General features: G+C 38.7%; 1 protein-coding gene across 1 annotated transcript; it reads right to left on the reverse strand.

Moving 5' to 3' along the window:
- Window positions 1–1,154: 1,154 nt before the first annotated feature.
- On the reverse strand, window positions 1,155–6,597 carry LOC131906518 (NKG2-A/NKG2-B type II integral membrane protein-like). The gene is made up of 6 exons (XM_059257133.1): window positions 6,423–6,597; window positions 5,984–6,085; window positions 4,119–4,169; window positions 3,475–3,626; window positions 1,561–1,661; window positions 1,155–1,269 (listed from the first exon to the last, which is right to left on the reverse strand). Exons 1-6 carry the CDS (start codon window positions 6,595–6,597, stop codon window positions 1,155–1,157), a joined length of 696 nt encoding a protein of 231 aa, XP_059113116.1.
- Between the last annotated feature and the right edge of the window lie 12,848 nt (window positions 6,598–19,445).

Below are 19,445 nucleotides of genomic sequence, written 5' to 3' on the forward strand. Positions count from 1 at the left end.
ACTGACTTAGGTCCTTTGCATATATGTTCCAGGGGTGTAGCTTGGTCTTCTTGTGGGACTCTGACACTTTTGCCTACTTTTGGGACCCCTTTTCTTATACTAGTTGATTCATTCATCCTTAATATGAGGGAAGGTGCCTAGTTTTATTTCAACTTGATACACTATGTTTGGTTGATATCCCAGGAAGACCTGCCTTTTCTGAACAGAAACAGGAGGAGTGAATGGGGGCGGTGCTGAGAAGGGAGGAAGAAGGCTATGTACACATACATGAAAATGTAGTTGTGGTGATATTTTATTTGTGCTCTAACAAAGTTTATCTGAGGATCAGAGGAAAAAGACAGCCACTATAGTAAATATAGAGGTCAGGCAATGGTAGCACATACCTTTAATCCTAGCATTCAGGAGGTAGAGAGTCATCCAGATCTCTGTGAGTTCAAGGCCACAATGGAAACAGAGCCAGGCATGGTAGCACATGCCTTAAATTCCAACACTAGTTTACCATAAAGGTCTGGAAGTCTGTACAGACAGAGAGGAAGTGACAGAGCTGGGCATGAAGAGGAAGTGATGTAACTGGGCAGAAACAGAAAATGAGATGGCAGAACAGAAAGGCATATAGGCGTTGGTATATAGGAAGTAGGTTCCTTTGGATGCTGAGGTGTTGGTGAGTTAAGGCTGGCTATGGCTTGTCCTTTTCGTCTGATCTCTCAGTTTTTTACCCCAATATCTGGCTCCAGGTTTTTTGTTAATAAAACCATTTAGCAATTTGTCTTACATGTAGTGAATAAATGAGTAACCTAATTGTACTAGGAAACTCAATGTGTAATCTGCAGCTTCCAGCAAAGCAATTCTACAAAGTTCTATCACAGCCCATGGAATGGTAAATTTGAAATGCAACAGTGCTTCTGCACAAACTCTCCTAGGATATATGTAATCTGTTATAAAATATAATATTATAAAGAGTATCTGAGCAAAAAAAGATTCAGATACAAAAGCAATATTTGTACTTTTGTGTGTTTATTATACTTCAATAATTGTTTCTGAAAAATTCATTATTAGAGAAGAAAATAAAATGCACTTTAAGATGTACACAACCATAAATCTATTTTCAAGTTATGAAATGTAACAATACCTGGCAGACTCCAAGTGCAAGTGTTTTATTTCTTGAAATTACTCTCACAAAGATATGTATGTAAAGCTGTGCAATCATCTGTTGTGAGGCCAAAAGCTGACATCATAACACAGTTATCATCTTCAACATGCTCTATTATCCTGCAATGGTGGAAACACAAAATTCAGATATATTGTATATGAATAATCTACTAAATGAGTTCATCTCATAAGCAACTGCAAAAGAAGGATCTCATGCAAGTTGGCAAAGTGTGGTAAGGATTGATTTTTACGAAAGCCAAGTAGCACATTCTTCAGATTCATATGAGCAGTTCACAAAGGTCAGCATCATTCTGCCTGCTCATAATTCAACTCAATTTACTGACACCATTCTTCTGAGGTCTTGTTTGTGTGTTTTTTTTCTTGTCTATTGAATCACTCATGAAAACTTACTTTGGTTTGAAAGTTGAGTCTTTTTTCCAAACCCAGAGTTGATCTCTGCTCTTCCTAAAGACTCCAGTCCATGAGACTAGTGAGAGGAATTGCAGAAAGACCTACCAGAGAAACAAGGAATTTCCATCAGTATGAAGGTTCTTATTATTTTTTTAAACAAAATGTATTCTGTAGTAGTATAGTTATTGTCCAATACAAATCAACTTATTAAAGTTGAAAACACTTCTTACACTACCAAAATACTCACATATGTGTTTAATTTTGATCTAAAAATTTTAATTAACTTTTAAGTGTTTATAGTTAGAAGCTTTATTCTTCCATTAGTGGGAAATTTGGCAATTGATTTATGTAACTTAACAGATACTCATTGTAACAACACAAACATAACAGAGATTTAAACAAATTTCCAGAAACAATGCATAAAATTCTCTGGGTGCTGTGCTCAAATCAATTCTTCTACTGTTTCTCCCCATTCAGTTTTAGAAGGAAGGTTATTGTTTGCTATTGAAGAAAGAAGTGATGTAGTGGACAAAATTTCTGTATTCTGGGTACCATATTATCATTAAGTAGCTGAGGCTTCACCTTTGTCTATCACCATAGGGGTGGATTACTGAAAAGGATGCATTAACACTTCTCTTGGCTGCTGTTATAAATACAAGGGCAAATTTGGAGAGTAATAATAAAAGACACAAGCAAAGATTTCTGAAGACCTGAAACAAAAAGCTGAAAGGGCATGACACCTGAAGATGAGGGACTACAGAATGGCAGGACATTCTGTTCCCTTGTCCAATGGACGAAAATGACCTTATATGCTCTCTCCCAGAACCCAAGCAACAACAGGCGAATTATGTGAGCTCCCTCCTCCATGTGTAAGAGAGACTGGTCAGCAGCACTGGGAGAGGCTGAAAGCACCTGATGGGGTGATTGTTCATAGGAAGTGCTTCTCCTACCTGCTCAAGGACACCAGAGTGGGAGCTGGTATAGGGGATCCTGTGAGTACAGATGGCCATGTAAATGCCTCTGTCTTTGAGGGTGTGACGCTCACTTCTCCCCTCAAGGAACACCAGATAGAGTGGGTTTTAGAATGTTATGCTTACATAACAGGGCAGTTAAAATTAGCAAACTGCAGATCAATGCAGTAAAATGGATCAATGATTTGCTCTAAGACCAGGAAAGAGTGATAGTCGTGGTTCTTAACCTTCCAAATGCTATAAAACTTTAACACAGTCCTTCATGTTGTGGTGACCAAAAACCATAAATTATTTCTGTGTCGACTTCATAACTGTAATGTTACTATTATGAATTATAGTGTAAATATCTGATATTTCCTATGGTCCCAGGTGACCCCTGTTGAGATGGCCATTCCACTCTCACTCACAGTGAGTGGTTTGAGAACCACTGAGTTACAGGATGTCTCTGTAACAGTGCATACATATGTCTGATCCCTGTCTTATAAAATTCAAAGTCATGTGTGGCTAACTATAGCAAAAGTTAGAAAAATGTTTTTGTACAGGAAGTCCTGATAAGAATATGCATAGGGAAGGGACATCAAGGAAATGGAAATGCCTGCCTAGTTATCTGACTATAATTACCTTTACCTAGTCACTTTCTGATCCCTATTAACTATCACACATGTACAGATTTGTTTTTGTGTATGGTAAAAATAAATGGCAAAGTTAATTTCAGACTAAATGCACTTGTACAAGAATGGCCTTCATAAAATAAACAAATAAATCTTGAAATAAATATTCACCACCAGTACACAAATATAAGTAACACATTGTAAAATAAAACAATGAAATATTATACAGAGTTGTAAATACATAAAACATGTATAGGAATGTGAATGAGGTCCACACACATCCCATTAACAGAAGAAAGGTCAAGCAATGATTGACACATGACTGCTCTTACCTGCTCCTCTTCACTATCTATGTAAAGTAGAGTAGAGTTTTTAGAAGTGCAGGACACTAAACTGTCATTCCAAGTCTTTTTCTCCATACCAATGTAATAGCAATTGTGGGAATATGATATCCACTCCTTTGAACAATGACCACAAGAGTGAACTGAAGAAAGATGAATTTAATAGTGAAAATTAATGTTTTCCTAGTTTTGAACATTCATGTAAAATATGTATCTACACAGGCTAGAGACTGATGAATATATATAAAATGTACACTCAAGCACACAAAGGAAAGAGTCTGCCCTATGGTCCTGTGTTTATTTGTCTATCTAAACTAAACAAACAAGTCTTTACCCTACACATTTTTCAGAGTCACTGAACATAAGCTCTATTCTAGAACAGTGAATTCATTTCTGTCTTATCATAGTCTACCAGTAGGAACATTAAGCCAATTATTAAAAATTTTTATGGTCATTTTATTTGAATATTTCTTATTGGACAAAATGGGTATCATCGTTAATATTTACTGATGAACATGTAGTGTTCACGTTTCTAGATTTTTTTCCCTAGAAATCTATTATCACCTTTGCATAGCTTTAGTCAGACACAGAATAAAAAGTGTACAAGCATCAGAACTTTGACAAGAGAGGTGTACCTTTCTGGGTTCTAGTCAGGGAGGAGTTGATCTGTGCTTTTGCTTCAGAATCTGGAGAGTTAAAATAATTCTTATGAAAGTAAACATGCAAAATATTGTAACAATTTTAGTTTCTTAGTTTGAAGCTGATGTACTATTTTAATTGGGGTACAGTGGAATACAATTGAAATTGTCAGAAAATAATATGGTGAAAACTACTTTAATGAAAGGCCAAATTTCAACATTTTTTATCATATAACCTATGTAAAAATCACCTTCAAAACAGTATCTAAATAAAGAGTTTCCAAGGTTCTAAACTATGTTGAGTTATGAAATCATTGATAAAGTCAAAAGTATACATTTCATATAATTGCTCTGATATTCATGATATTGACAAAAATTGTAATAACAATTCCACATTTAATCCAAATATAAACTTTAAAATTTAAATTAAAGCTGCTGTTCTTTCTGCTTGTTCTTTTTTCTGCTAACCATTTTTTAATTTACTTATTTACAAAAAGTTTTTTTTTTCGTTTTACATACCTATCCTAGTTCCCCCTCCCTTTCCATTTCCAGCCCCTCCTCAATCCCATCCCCATACACTCCTCAGAGAGGTTATGGCCTCCATTGGAGAGTCAACAAAGTCTGGCATACTAAGTTGAGACAGGACAAAGCCCCTCCCCCTCATAGAAGCAATATGAACTTAATAATGACAATTGATTTACATGTTTGCATAGTTTTGAACACCCATGTAAAAATATAGCTATGCACCCCAGAATCTGGTTCATAAAAAAATGCACATGCAAACACACTCAAGCAGTTCACCAAGCTCTGGTCCATAGTTTATATGTCCATATAAAGAATATAAACCAAAGCCGGGTGGTGGTGGCGCACGCCTTTAATCCCAGCACTCGGGAGGCAGAGCCAGGCGGATCTCTGTGAGTTCGAGGCCAGCCTGGTCTCCAAAGCGAGTTCCAGGAAAGGTGCAAAGCTACACAGAGAAACCCTGTCTCAAAAAAAAAAATATAAACCAAAACCAAATTCTCTCCCCAATTTTTTCTTCAAAATCACTGAATACAACCTCTATTCTAAAAGACAGAATTCATTTCTGAGGCATCATAGTTTGTCAATCGGAAACAAGCCAATTATCAAAACTGTTGCATAGTTATTTTACATGATTATTTATTTCATGACAAAGGGGACTATCATCCGTTAATGTTTATTATGAGAATTTACTGTTCATGTCTCTAGACTATTCTCTTCCCAGAAATATATTACTGTCATCACATGGCTTAAGTTAAGCACAGCATATAATGTGTACAAGCATCAGAACTTGTACAATCGAGGTGTTCCTTTCTGACTTGTAGTCAGGAAGAAGTGTATCTTCTCCTTTGCTTCAATAGCTGGATAGTTAAAGTAATTCTTAGTAAATTTGACATCTAAATAATCATAACAATTTTAATCCCTTAGTTTGAATTTTAGGTACTATTTGAATTAGAGTAATATAGAATACAATTGCAATTACTGTATTATGAATGATATGGTGAAAACTTTGGAGAAAATTAGTTCAATGAAATCCAAAAGATCTGCATCTTCACAGTAAAACCAATTGGAAGGGGACACTTTCAAAACTTAATTTGTTTTTCTTAGTAAAGTATTCTAAACTGTGTTGTTGAATTATGAAGTCATAATTGCTATACTTAAAAGCAAACATATTATAATACCTTGTTATTTATAACTTTGACAAAATTAGAACAACTATTCCACATTTAATCCACATATGTACTTGAAATTAAAAGTTATTTTCTCTACTAGGAAGGAGCATTGAAAGATGCTTTGCTATTAAAAAGGAAAGCTCCCTTATAATCTCTCAAAATCATGCTTACATGGAGAGACAACTCTGGTTGTTATCACCAAGGCGACCAATAAGGCAAACCAGATGATGCCCAGGATCCCAGAGATGAGCTTCTCTGGAGGTGATAAAAATTCTGCAAAGATAAATGGAAGTGATGAGAGAGAAAACAGACACAGATGTTCACAGGGTTTACACAGAAGAGAACTCAGAGAATCAGAAGAAGAAACACAGGCCCCAGGCCCTCCTCTATACTGTAATTGGTCTGTAGACAATATCATCGCATTTTCATTGAACACAATGATCATATATTCTTACAACAATGTCTGAATGAAAACTGTGCTCACATCTTAAATTATAACACCATGGGCCAAGCTAAGGTTTCCTTTCCTTTCAGGAAGGAGCCCATTCCTGACTGCACGTCAGCTGGTACCCCAGAGCAGCTACACTGAAAGGTCCATCCAATGCCTTACTTTTGCAGTGGCAGTGCCTGCTGATCTTGACATGCTTCTGGGAAGCATTTTGAAGGCTGAACTCCATCAGCTGATTTCCTGCTGGGTTACTGATATGGAGCTGTGAGTGGCCTTGGGTTTCCTTTGCTGCTTCCCTGGGTCCTGAGACATTTTCAGTTCTGAGCAAATGACTCATGACTCACACTACAGCCCAGTGACATGTGCTATGGTGATTCTACTTAAGAAGCTACACATCACCAGCCTGGGCTACCAAGTGAGTTCCAGGAAAGGCACAAAGCTACACAGAGAAACCCTGTCTCAAAAAACCAAAAAAAAAAAAAAAAACAAAAAAAACCTATAAGCCGGGCGGTGGTGGCGCACGCCTTTAATCCCAGCACTCGGGAGGCAGAGCCAGTCGGATCTCTGTGAGTTCGAGGCCAGCCTGGGCTACCAAGTGAGTTCCAGGAAAGGCACAAAGCTACACAGAGAAACCCTGTCTCAAAAAACCAAAAAAAAAAAAAAAAAACCAAAAAGAAGCTACACATCCTGATGCAATCACGAAAGGAGGAGCCTGGAGAACTGGAGCTTTTGTACAGTTGAAATACCTAATTTTACCTTGGGCTTTGAACTCATGTGTTATGGTTAAAAAAGTAAATCTAGAATTAATTCTGGCTTTGAGCCTTATAACACGTGACTGTTAAAATGTTATTATTATTTGGAATCTAATAGCTCTATTTATTCTTCTAAAATCTAAGTTCAAGTATATATAACATAAAGCATGTAAAGCAGTTAATACGCAGATTGGCATATCAAGCTCTCAACTGTGCCCTCTGGGATAAATCAATACATTTTTCGCCAAAGATACACAGAGCACAAATTGCAACACTTAAAATCCACACTTCATCATCAGGTCTCTAGAAGCTGTAGGTTTAATTATATTGATAAAGAAATACAAACCCAAGTGAGTGACTGACTCTCCACAGAAAACAAGGACAGAATTTTGAGACAATCCTCCAGTGTGTCCCATGCACTTGGATTTCTCTGGGTTGTATAGAGGCATCCACATTCCAGTTTGATTCCCTGCAGCAGAACTGTGCCTCAGTTGTTCCACATGTAGCATTTGCGGTGTCCCCTCAGCTGACTGGGCTGGTAGAGACAAGGGAGCAGTGACAAGCTCCCTCTGTTGCCAGAAAGACAGGTCTCCTGAAGTGAGGGTGGAGTTCACAGGAGGCTTGTAGGAGCTGAGCACCAAAAGGTGAAAGTCAGTCACAGAAATCTAGGACAACAGTGACAGTGAACTGAACAGGCTGCACGGTGAGGCTCTGAGTGAGTCAAGAGTGGAAAGGGAGATTTCTCACCAACGTGTCACTGAAGGTTGAACAGGAAATTCTCAGACTTGAATGATTTTGAAATCAGTTTTTCTCATCACACCTTTACAATGTAGGTCACTTTGGGTTCTTGTTGAAAGGACATAGTGGTCAACTAAGTGGGCTGTGTAGTATGTCATTTTCTGAGTATCTCACAAGAATGCTATGTGTTCTTGAAAGGTGAGAAAATTAATCACAAAGCTTCCACTTACAAGAGTTTCTTAGAGGGTTTTTCTCTTCTAATGAAAGAGACTTTTTCATATAACATATTCTGATTACAGCTTCCCCTCCCTCTACACCTTCCAATTCTTCCACATCTATCCTCCCCTCTGAATCCACAGTCTAGTTGTCTCTCCTTAGAAAACAAACAGGCATCTAAGGGGTAATTAATATAATATAATATAATAAATATAATATAATATAATATAAATCAAAAGCAAATAAATCATAACAGAAATAAAAGACCAAAGAAGAAAAAGAGCCAAAAAAAGCACAATAAGTGCATATAGATGCAGAGATACACACATTATTACATACAGAAATTCCATAAAAAGCCAAAACTGTAGCTCTATAGTACAGCTTGAAGTCAGGGATCGTGATGCCTCGGCATGGGAGGAGGGGACTGGACCTACCTGGACTGAGTCCACCAGGTTGATCTCAGTCTGTGGGGAAGGCTTTGCCCTGGAGGAGATTGGAATGGGGGGCGGGCTGGGGGGAAGGTGAGGGGGGCGGGAGGGGGGAGAACAAGGGAATCTGTGGCTGATATGTAGAACTGAATTGTATTGCAAAATAAAAATTAAAAAAAAAAGCCAAAACTGGAAACCATAATATATATGCAAAAGGACCTATAAATTAAAAAAAAACAACAACAAAACAAAAAGAAAACTAAACCTGACTTATTATTATGAGACAAATACCCTCCAAAGGTACTGTGGAATTTGTTTTATGTTGGCCCTCAATATCTAGGCATGAGCCCTAATTAAGAACGATTTGTTTCCTTGGTGTGACTCCCTTGGAGAAAATTAAATTTTCATTTACAAGGTAATTTCTAATTACCAATTAGAGGTAGCCTTCAGGTTAGGTAGGGGATCATGTGTCCACTTCTCCCTTCAGTTCTAGTATTCTATCTCGTGCAGTCCCATGCAGGCCCTGCGCATGCTGCCACACAGTCTCTGTGAGTTCATATGTGAGCAAGCCCTGTTGAGTCCAGAAGGCCTTGATTCTTTGGTGTCCTCCATCTACTCTGGCTCTTATACTCTTTTTGTCTTCTCTTTTGCAGAGTTCCCGGAGGCCTGACTGGAGAGATTTGATGGAAATATCCCATTTAGGACTGAATGTTCCAAGGTCTCTCACACTCTGCACATTGTCCAGATGTGGGTCTCTGTATTTCTTCTCATCTAATGCAAAGAGATTACCTCATGATGGCTGAGCAAAACGCTGATCTATGAGTATAGCAGAATGTCATTTATGAGTCATTTTATTGCTCTGTCTTTTAGCAGAACACTAGTGTTTGGTTTTCCCCTAGGTCTCTGGCCTAGCTAGTCTCATGTTCTTGGTCATCAAGCAGCGTTGTGTATGAGTTCCATCTCATGGAGTGAACCTTAATCAGATTTTGGTTGGTTAGTCGCACAGCTTTGTGTCACTGTTTGCACCAGAATATCTTGCAAGCAGGTCACTGTTTTTGCTGGGTTGGTGTTTACTTTTCTTCTGTAGTAGCAAGCAGTATCTTCTAGTATCATGAACACTAGTCAGTAGAAGTGAAGTCTCTACGTAGGAACCAGCCCAACTTCTTCACATTCAATGAGTATGTATGTCTTGTTTTCAGCAATAAAGCCTCACTGTCAGTTAGTAGAAAGCCATCAGTAGCTTTGGCAATAGCTAGGGTTGTTTGGGTGTTTCCTTGGGTAGATTTTTAAATCTCTCTCTCTCTCTCTCTGTCTCTGCTGGAGGCTGCTACACCCAGTATAAATTATATTATATATATTTTTTCTCCTCATAGCCATATTGTATCACACACATCATGGAAAAATCATGAAAACATTATAAAACTCATAGTAACATTATCAACTGAGATTAACTTGACGTTAGTGTAATCAATACATTTTTCAAGGTCGAATGACTTGTGCAAAACCCCACAAAAATGTCATGTAACAATTTTGTTAAAATTCTTGAAGTGACTACATTTTGTTTCATTTTTAAAAACAAACTTTTGTTCAGAATTCCTTTAATGAAAATAATTATGTTTAGTGGGTAAAATACTATTGAATATTATCAATGTTGCACTGTGTCAGTATGACAGAAATTAGGATATTAGATAAGTACTTATATTATTCAACTATTTACTCCTAATGTAACTGTCTATATTTTAATAGGAATATTTAGTTTTTTTTAATTAGGAGATTTTTCTGTTCATTTTACATATCAACCATGGATTCCCCTGTCCCACCTCCTCCTACCCCCCAGCCTTCCACCCCCATGCCCCATTCCCACCTCCAAGGCAAGGTCTCCCTTGGGGTGTCAGCAGAGCCTCATAACTTCAGTTGGGGCAGGTCCAATCCCCTCTTCCCTGCAACAAGGCTGAGCAAAGTGTCTCAGCATAGGCACTAGGTTCCAAAAAAGCCAGCTCATGCACTAAGGACAGGTCCAGGTCTCACTACCTGGGGGCCCCCAAACAGTTCAAGCTCATCAACTGTCTCACTTATCCGAAGGGCCTAGTCCAGTTCCATGGGGGATCCTCAGGTATTGGTTCTCAGTTCATGTGTTTCCATTAGTTTGGCTACTTGTCTCTGAACTTTTTCCAATCATGGTGTCAATATCTCTTGCTCATATGATCCCTCCTCTCTCTCTTGTTGACTGGAGTCCTGGAGCTCTGTCTGGGGCTTGGCCATGGATTTCTGCATCTGCTTCCATCAGTCACTGGATGAGAGTTTTATCATGACTGTTAGGGTATTCAACCATATAATCACCAAAGTAGGTCAGCTCAGGCACCCTCTTGACCATTGACAGTAGTCTACAGTGGAGTCATCTTTGTAGATTCCTGGGGACCTCTCCAGCACTCTGATTCCTCCTATTCCTCTGGAATCTTCATTTATCATGGTATCTCTTTCCTTGTTCTCACACTCTGTTACTGATCCAGCTGGGACCTCCTGCTTCCCTAAGCTCACTTTCTCCCAACCCTTGCCCTACATTACCCCCTCACCTCCAGTTTGCTTATGTAGATCTCATCCATTTCTCTGTTGTTGGGTGATCCCTGTGTCTTTCCTAGGGTCATCTTTACTTGCTAGCGTCCCTGGAGCTGTGAGTTGCAGTCTGGTTATCCTTTGCTTTACATCTAGTATCCACTTATGAGTGAGTACCTACCATGTTTGTCTTTCTGAGTCTGGGTTACCTCACTCAGAATGATATTTTCTAGTTCTATCCATTTGCCTACCAACCTCATGATGTCATTGTTTATTGTTTTTCTCTGCTGAGTAGTACTCCATTGTGTATATGTACCACATTTCATTTTCTTTATAAATTCTTCAGTTGAAGGGCATCTAGGTTGTTTCCAGGTTCTGACTATTACAAATAATGCTGCTATGAACATAGTTAAGCATGTTTCTTTGTGGTATGATTGAGCATTCTTTTGGTATATACCCAAAAATGTTATAGCTGGGTCTTGAGGGAGATTGATTCTTAATTTTCTGAGAAATTTTCTGATTTCCAAAGTGGCTATACAAGTTTGCATTCCCACCAACAGTGGAGGAGTGTTCCCCTTGCTCCACATCCTCTCCAACATAAGCTGTCTTCAGTGTTTTTGATCTTATCCATTCTGACAGGTGTAAGACGGTATCTCAGAGTCATTTTAATTTCCGTTTCCCTGATGACTAAGGATGTTGAGCATTTTCTTAAATGTCTTTCAGCCATTCTCTGTTGAGAATTCTCTGTTTATCTCTATAGCCCATTTTTTAATGGGACTGTTTGTTATTTTAATGTCTAGTTTCTTAGGTTCTTTGTATATTCTGGATATCAGCCCTCTGTTAGACATGGGGTTGGCGAAGATCTTTTCCCAGTCTGTCGTCTGTCATTTTGTCTTATTGACAGTGTCCTTTGCTCTGCAAAAACTTCCTTAGTTTCAAGAGATCCCATTTATTAATTGTTGCTCTCAGTGTCTGTGCTACTGGTGTTTTATTTAGGAAGTGATCTCTGGTGTCAATGCATTCAAGACTACTTCCTACTTTCTCTTCTATCAGGTTCAGAGTAACTGGATTTATGTTGAGATATTTGATCCACTTGGACTTAAGTTTTGTGCACGATGACAGATATGGATCTATTTGCAATCTTCTACATGTAGACATGCAGTTATGCCAGCACAATTTGTTGAAGATGCTTTCTTTTTTCCATTGTACAGTTTGGGCTTCTTTGTCAAAAATTAGGTGTTCATACATATGTGGATTAATGTAAGGGTCTTCAGTTCAGTCCCATTGGTCTACATTTCAGTTTTTATGCTAGTACCAAGCTGTTTTTAGTACTGTAGCTCTATAGTAGAGCTTGAAGTCAGAGATGTTGATGCCTCCAGAGGTTGTTTTATTGTACAGGATTCTTTTGGCTATCCTAGTTTTTTGTTTTTCCATATAAAGTTAAGTATGGTTCTTTCCAGGTCTGTGAAGAATTGTGTTGGGATTTTGATGGGGATTGCATTGAATCTGTAGATTTCTTTTGGTAAGATTGCCATTTTTACTATGTTAATCCTACCTATCCATGAGCATGGGAGATCTTTCCATTTTTTGATATCTTCTTCAATTTCTTTCTTCAAGGACTTAAAGTTCTTGTCACACAGGTCCTTTGCTTGCTTAGTTAGAGTTACTCCAAGTTATTTTATATTATTTGGGGCTATTATAAAGGGTGATATTTCTTTGATTTCTTTCTGAGCCCGCTTGTCTTTGGATATAGGAGGGCTACTGATTTTTTTTTTTAGTTAATCTTGTATCCTGCCACATTACTGAAGGTGTTTATCAGCTGTAAGAATTCCTTGGTCAAATTTTTGGGGTCACTTATGTATACTATCATGTCATCTGCAAATAGTGAAAGTTTGACTTCTTCCTATCCAATTTGTATCCCCTTTATCTCTTTTTGTTGTCTTATTGCTCTAACTAGAACTTCAAGTACTATGTTGAATAAATATAGGAAGAGCAGACAGCCTTGTCTTTTTCCTGATTTTAGTGGAATCACTTTGAGTTTCTATTTACTTTGATGTTGGCTGTGGACTTACTGTAAATTGCCTTTATTATGTTTAGATGTGTTCCCTGTATTCCTGATCTCTCCAAGAACTTTATCATGAAGGGGTGTTGGAGTTTGTCAAAGGCCTTTTCAGCATCTAATAAAATGATCATGTGGTTTTTTCTTTCAGTTTGTTTATGTGGTGTATTACATTAACAGATTTTTGTATGTTGAACCAACTGTAGCTAGAGTTTTCCTGCCTGGCCCACAATCAGGACAAATCTCTGTCACCCACCAGTCCCACAGCCGCTCAGACCCAACCAAGTAAACACAGAGACTTATATTGCTTACAAACTGTATGGCCGTGGCAGGCTTCTTGCTAACTGTTCTTATATCTTAAATTAATCCATTTCTATAAATCTATACCTTGCCACGTGGCTCGTGGCTTACCGGCATCTTCACATGCTATTTGTCATGGTGGTGGCTGGCAGTATCTCCCTCACTCAGCCTTCCACTTCCCAGAATTCTTCTCTCTCCTTGTCCCGCCTATACTTCCTGCCTGGCCACTGGCCAATCAGTGTTTTATTTATACAGAACAATATCCACAGCAACCAACCTTGCATCTCTGGGATGAAGCCTACTTGATCATGGTGGATAATTGTTTTGATGTGTTCTTGGAGTCTGTTTGCCAATATTTTATTGAGTATTTTTGCATCAATGTTCATGAGGGAGATTGGTCTGTAAGAAGATCCTCTTTCTTTGTTGTATCTTTGTTTGGCTTGGGAAACAGAGTAACTGTAGTCTCATAGAAGGAGTTTGGTATTGTTCCTTCTGTTTCTATTGTGTGGAACAGTTTAAAGAGTATGGGTATAAACTCTTCTTTGAAGATCTGGTAGAATTCTGCGCTGAAACCATCTGGTCCTGGGCTTTTTTTTTTTTTTTTTTTTGGGGAGACTTTTACTGGCTGTTTCTATTTCCTTAGGGGTTATTGGTCTATTTAAATACTTCATCTAGTCTTGATTTAACTTAGGTATGTGGTACCTACCCAGAAAATTATCTACTTCTTTTAGATTTTTCCACTTTTGTGGAGTACAGATTTCTGAAGTATGACCTGATGATTCTCTGGATTTCCTCATTGTCAGTTGTTATGTCTCCCTTTTCATTTCTGATATTGCTAATTTGGATGCTCTCTTTATACCGTTTGGTTATTCTGGGTAAGTCTGGATTGTCTCTCTTGTTGATTTTCTCAGAGAACCAACTCTTTGTTTCATTGATTCTTTGTATTGTTCTCTTTGTTTCTATTTTATTGATTTCAGCTCTCAATTTGATTATTTCCTGGTGTCTATTCCTCCTGTGAGACTTTGCTTCTTCTTGTTCTAGAGCTTTCAGGTGTGCTATTGTTACTAGTGTGAGATTTCTTCAACTTCTTTATGTGGGCGTTTAGTGCTATGAATTTTCCTCTTAGCACTGCTTTCATAGTGTCCCATAAGTTTGAGTACTTAGTATATTCATTTTCATTGATCTCTAGGAAGTCTTTATTTTTTTTCTTTATTTCTTCCATGACTCATTGGTTATTCAGTTAAGCATTATTTAGTTTCCATGAAATTGTAGGCTTTCTGTAATTTTTGTTGTTGTTGAAATCTAACTTTAAACCATGTTGGTCTGATAGAATATAGGAGGTTATTCCAATTTTTTTTGTATCTGTTGAGGTTTGCTTTGTGACTGAGTATGTAATCAATTTTAAAGAAGGTTCCATGAGGTGCTGAGAAGAAGGTATATTCTTTTTTGTTAGGATGGAATGTTCTGTGTTCTGTAGATATCTATTAAGTCCATTTGAGTCATAACATCAGTTAAACCCCTTATTTCTCTGTTAAGCTTCAATTTGACAGATCTGTCCAGTGGTGAGAGTGGGGTGTTGAAGTCTCCCACTATTAATGTGTGAGGTTTTATGTGTGATTTAAGCTTTAGTAATCTTTCTTTTACATATGTGGGTGCCCTTGTGTTTGGGGCATAAATATTCAGAATTGAAATTTCATCTTGGTGGATCTTTCCTGTGATGAGTATGTAATGTCCTTCTTGATCTCTTTTGATTGATTTTAGTTTGAAGTCTATTTTGTTGGATATTAGGATAGCTACACCAGCTTGCTTTTTTTTCTTTTTTTTTTAATTTTTATTTTGCAATACAATTAAGTTCTACATATCAGCCACAGATTCCCTTGTTCTCCCCCCTCCCACCCCCCTCACCTTCCCCCTAGCCCGCCCCCCATTCCAATCTCCTCCAGGGCAAAGCCTTCCCCACAGACTGAGATCAACCTGGTGGACTCAGTCCAGGTAGGTCCAGTCCCCTCCTCCCAGGCCGAGCCAAGGGACCCTGCATAGGCCCCAGGTTTCAAACAGCCGACTCATGCAATGAGCACAGGACCCGGTGCCACTGCCTGGATGCCTCCCAAACAGATCAGGCCAATCAACTGTCTCACCCACTCAGAGGGCCTGATCCAGTTGGTGACCGCTCAGCCATTGGTTCATATTTCATGTGTTTCTGTTTGTTTGGCTATTTGTCTCTGTGCTTTATCCGACCTTGGTCTCAACAATTCTCTCTCATATAAACCCTCCTCATTCTCTCTAATTGGACTCCCAGAGATCCACCTGGGGCCTAGTCATGGATCTCTGCATCCAGATCCCTCAGTAATTGGATGAGGTTTCTAGCACGACAATTAGGGTGTTTGGCCATCCCATCACCAGAGTAGGTCAGTTCGGACTGTCTCTCGACCATTGCCAGCAGTCTGTTGTGGGGGTATCTTTGTGGATTTCTGTGGGCCTCTCTAGCACTTTGTTTCTTCCTATTCTCATGTGGTCTTCATTTACCATGGTCTCCTATTCCTTGTTCTCCCTCTCTGTTGTTGATCCAGCTGGGATCTCCCACTCACCCAAGCTCTCTTTCCCTCGACCCTCACCCTTCACTACCCCCACTCATGTCCAGGCTGTTCAAACCACTTTGGAAATCAATATGGCGATTTCTTAGAAAATTGGGAATCCATCTCCCCCAAGATCCAGCTATACCACTCTTGGGCATATACCCAAGGAATGCTCAACCACACCACAAGAGCACTTGTTCAGCTATGTTCATATCAGCATTGTTTGTAATAGCCAGAACATGGAAACAACCTAGATGCCCTTCAACTGAAGAATGGATAAACAAAATGTGGTACATATACACAATGGAATACTACTCAGCAGAGAAAAACAATGACATCATGAGGTTTGCAGACAAATGGATGGATCTAGAAAAAATCATCCTGAGTGAGGTATCCCAGACTCAGAAAGACAAACATGGTATGTACTCACTCATAACAGGATACTAGATGTGGAACAAGGATGACTGGACTGCTACTCACAACACCAGGCAGGCTACCTGGAAAACAGGACCCCAAGAAAGACACAGGGATCGCCCAATGACAGAGAAATGGAATGAGACCAGCTTGCTTCTTAAAACCATTTGATTGGTAAGAGTTTTCTCAGCCTTTTATTCTGAAATAGTGTCTATCTTTGAAACTGAAGTGTGTCTCTTGTATGCAGCAGAAAGATGGGTCCTGTATTTGCATCCATTCTCTCAGCCTGTAAATTAAGTCCATTGATATTAAGGGATATTAATGACCAGTGATTGTTATTTCCTGTTATCTTTTGGTGGTAGTGTGTGCGTATTTCTCTCCTTTGGGATTTACTGGTATGGGGTTATCTATTGCCTGTGTTTTTCTGGGTATGTCTGACTTTCTTATGTTGGAATTTTCATTCTAGTGCTTTCTGTAGGGCTGGATTTGTGGATAGGTATTGTTTAAATCTGGTTTTGTCTTGGAATGTCTTGTTCACTTCCTCTATGGTGATTGAAAGTTTTGCTGGCTATGTTAGTCTAGGCTGACATTCATGGTCTCTTGGTGTCTGCATTATATCTATCTAGGTCCTTCTGGCTTTCAAAGTCTCCATTGTGAAATCAGGTATTATTCTGATGGGTCTGCCTTTTTAAGTCACTTGGCCTTTTTACTTTGCTGCTCTTAATGTTCTTTCTTTATTCTGTATGTTTAGTTGTTTAATTTTTATGTGGCGAGGGGAATTTTTGGGCGGATCTAGTCTCTTTGGTGTTCTATAGGCTTCTTGTATCTTCATAGGTATTTCCTTCTTTAAGTTGGGAAAGTTTTCTTCTATGATCTTGTTGAATATATTTTCTGTGCCTTTGAGTTGGTATTCTTCTCCTTTTTCTTTTCTTTTCTTTTTTTTTTTTTTTTTTGTTTTTTGGAGACAGGGTTTCTCTGTGTAGTTTTGCGCCTTTTCTGGATCTGGCTCTGTAGACCAGGCTGGCCTCGAACTCACAAAGATCTGTCTGCCTCTGCTTCCCAAGTGCTGGGATTAAAGGTGTGTGCCACCACTGCCCAGCTTCTTCTCCTTTTTCTATTCCTATTATTCTTAGATTTGGCCTTTTCATGGTGTCGCAGATTTCCTGGATGTTTTGTGTTATGACTTTTTTGGCTTTGGTATTTTCTTTGATTGATGAATCTATTTCCTCTATTGTATCCTCTACACCAGAAATTCCCTCTTTCATCTCTTGTATTCTCTTGGTTATGCTTGCATCTATTTTTCCTGTTCATTTACTCAGATTTTTCTATTACCAGCATTCCATCTGTTCGTGTCTTCTTCATTGTTTCTGTTTCCCTTTTCAGGTCTTGAACTGTTTCCCTCACATGTTTAATTGCTTTTTCATGGTTTTCTTGGCTTTCTTGAAGGAATTTATTGATTTCTTCCAATTTTTAGTTTGTCTTTTCCTCAATTCCATTTTTTTCTTGAAAGGCCTCTAGCATCTTCATGATGCTGCTCTTAAGTTTGCTTTCTTCTGCATTTTCTACCTTGTGATGTTCAGGTCTTACTGTTGGAGGAAGGCTAGGGACTGGTGATGCTGTATTGCTCTTTATGTTGTTGTATGTAATTTTGCCTTGACGTCTGCCCATCTCATTCTCTAATAGGTATAAGAGGTGCCTGTGTTTGAGCGAGTTGCTATTGGCCCACTCTGTGCTTGGTGTGTCTGTGTCTCAGGGAGCTACTCTTGGGTCAACCCAAGCTTGTTGATTCTGTGATTCACAGAGCCACTCTTGGTCGTATTGGGGCTCTTGGTCCAGTCAGAGCTGACAGATTCTGTGTTTCAGGAACCCTCTCTTGGTCCAATGAGAGGTGGCAGATTCTACATCTCAGAAAGGCACTCTTGGTCTAATGAGGGATGGTAGATTCCCTGTCTCAGGAGGTTACTCTTGTTCCAGTGAGAGCTGGCAGTTTGGTTTCCATGCCTCAGGAAGTGGCTGGGTTCTCAGATGGATAGATATGGGGGCAGGGCATGTAGATTGCAGGGTCTAGTGGGCTCGAGGGGCAGGGGGAGGCTTCCCCAGGTGCCCTGCCTGCTGGCTGACAACTGGGACAGAGTTTGGAATATTTAGTTTTAAATGACACAAATTCAAATATAACTATGTAGCAAATAAACTAAATCAAAAATTCTCACCTATGTGACAGAAGAATTATCTCAATATTTTAAGGTTTGTTTTGTGGCCTTTATTATGATCCTATTTGAAGGTTTTATCTGCCATTGAGAAGAATCTTAATTTCCTATCTGTCAGTATTATAGTACTAAAACTTTTCCATATTCTTGTACATGTGTTTCTTTTCTTATTTACAAGTCTGTGAATATATATTTCCTTTTTTGACTTCATAGTATTTTATTTATGTTTTATATTGCTGAGGTATATTTGACTATTTTCAGATCATAAATGAAAGTCTCCTATGCCCACAAATTGTTTATGTCACACAGGTGAGAAAATCGATTGCTCTACATCTTCTACATTGAGGCAGGTTCTCTGGCTGACCCCAGAACCCACTGTCATGGCTGCTCTAGTTGCCCAGCTTACTCTAATAATCTCTGAATTCTGCCTCCCACACTCTAAGATTACCTGCTGTGACCACACCTGTCAAGAATGTATATGGTTGCTGGAGATCCAAACGCTGGTCCACAGCCATGCACATCAAGTATGTTAGCCATTAATCTGCTCCCCAAGCCTATAAAGCAGAGTTCTTAAGGAGGCAAGAAATCAAACTGTCAATTCAAATTTTTCCTTCTACACTAGTGTGACAACAACTATTGTAAGATGTTAACCACTCCTTTGCATCGCAATGACATAACAAAGATTAGAAATTATCTCCCAGTAACAGAATTCATATTTAATAACTTTGAGTTTACAAAACGATACACAGCCATGTACAAATTGCAGTCATGTGTGTTCATAGGCTGTTACATATAAAACAGCACATACACTAATACACACATGCACAGAAAAATGTCAGACACACATTCCTAAATCTGTGTCCATATAATGAAAATAAAGAAAAACTTACTCTACATATGTCCCCAAAACCACAGCAGCACAAAAATCACTCTTTTGAAACA

This window comes from Peromyscus eremicus, chromosome 3 (assembly GCF_949786415.1).
Source record: "Peromyscus eremicus chromosome 3, PerEre_H2_v1, whole genome shotgun sequence".
Taxonomy (NCBI): Eukaryota; Metazoa; Chordata; class Mammalia; order Rodentia; family Cricetidae; genus Peromyscus; species Peromyscus eremicus.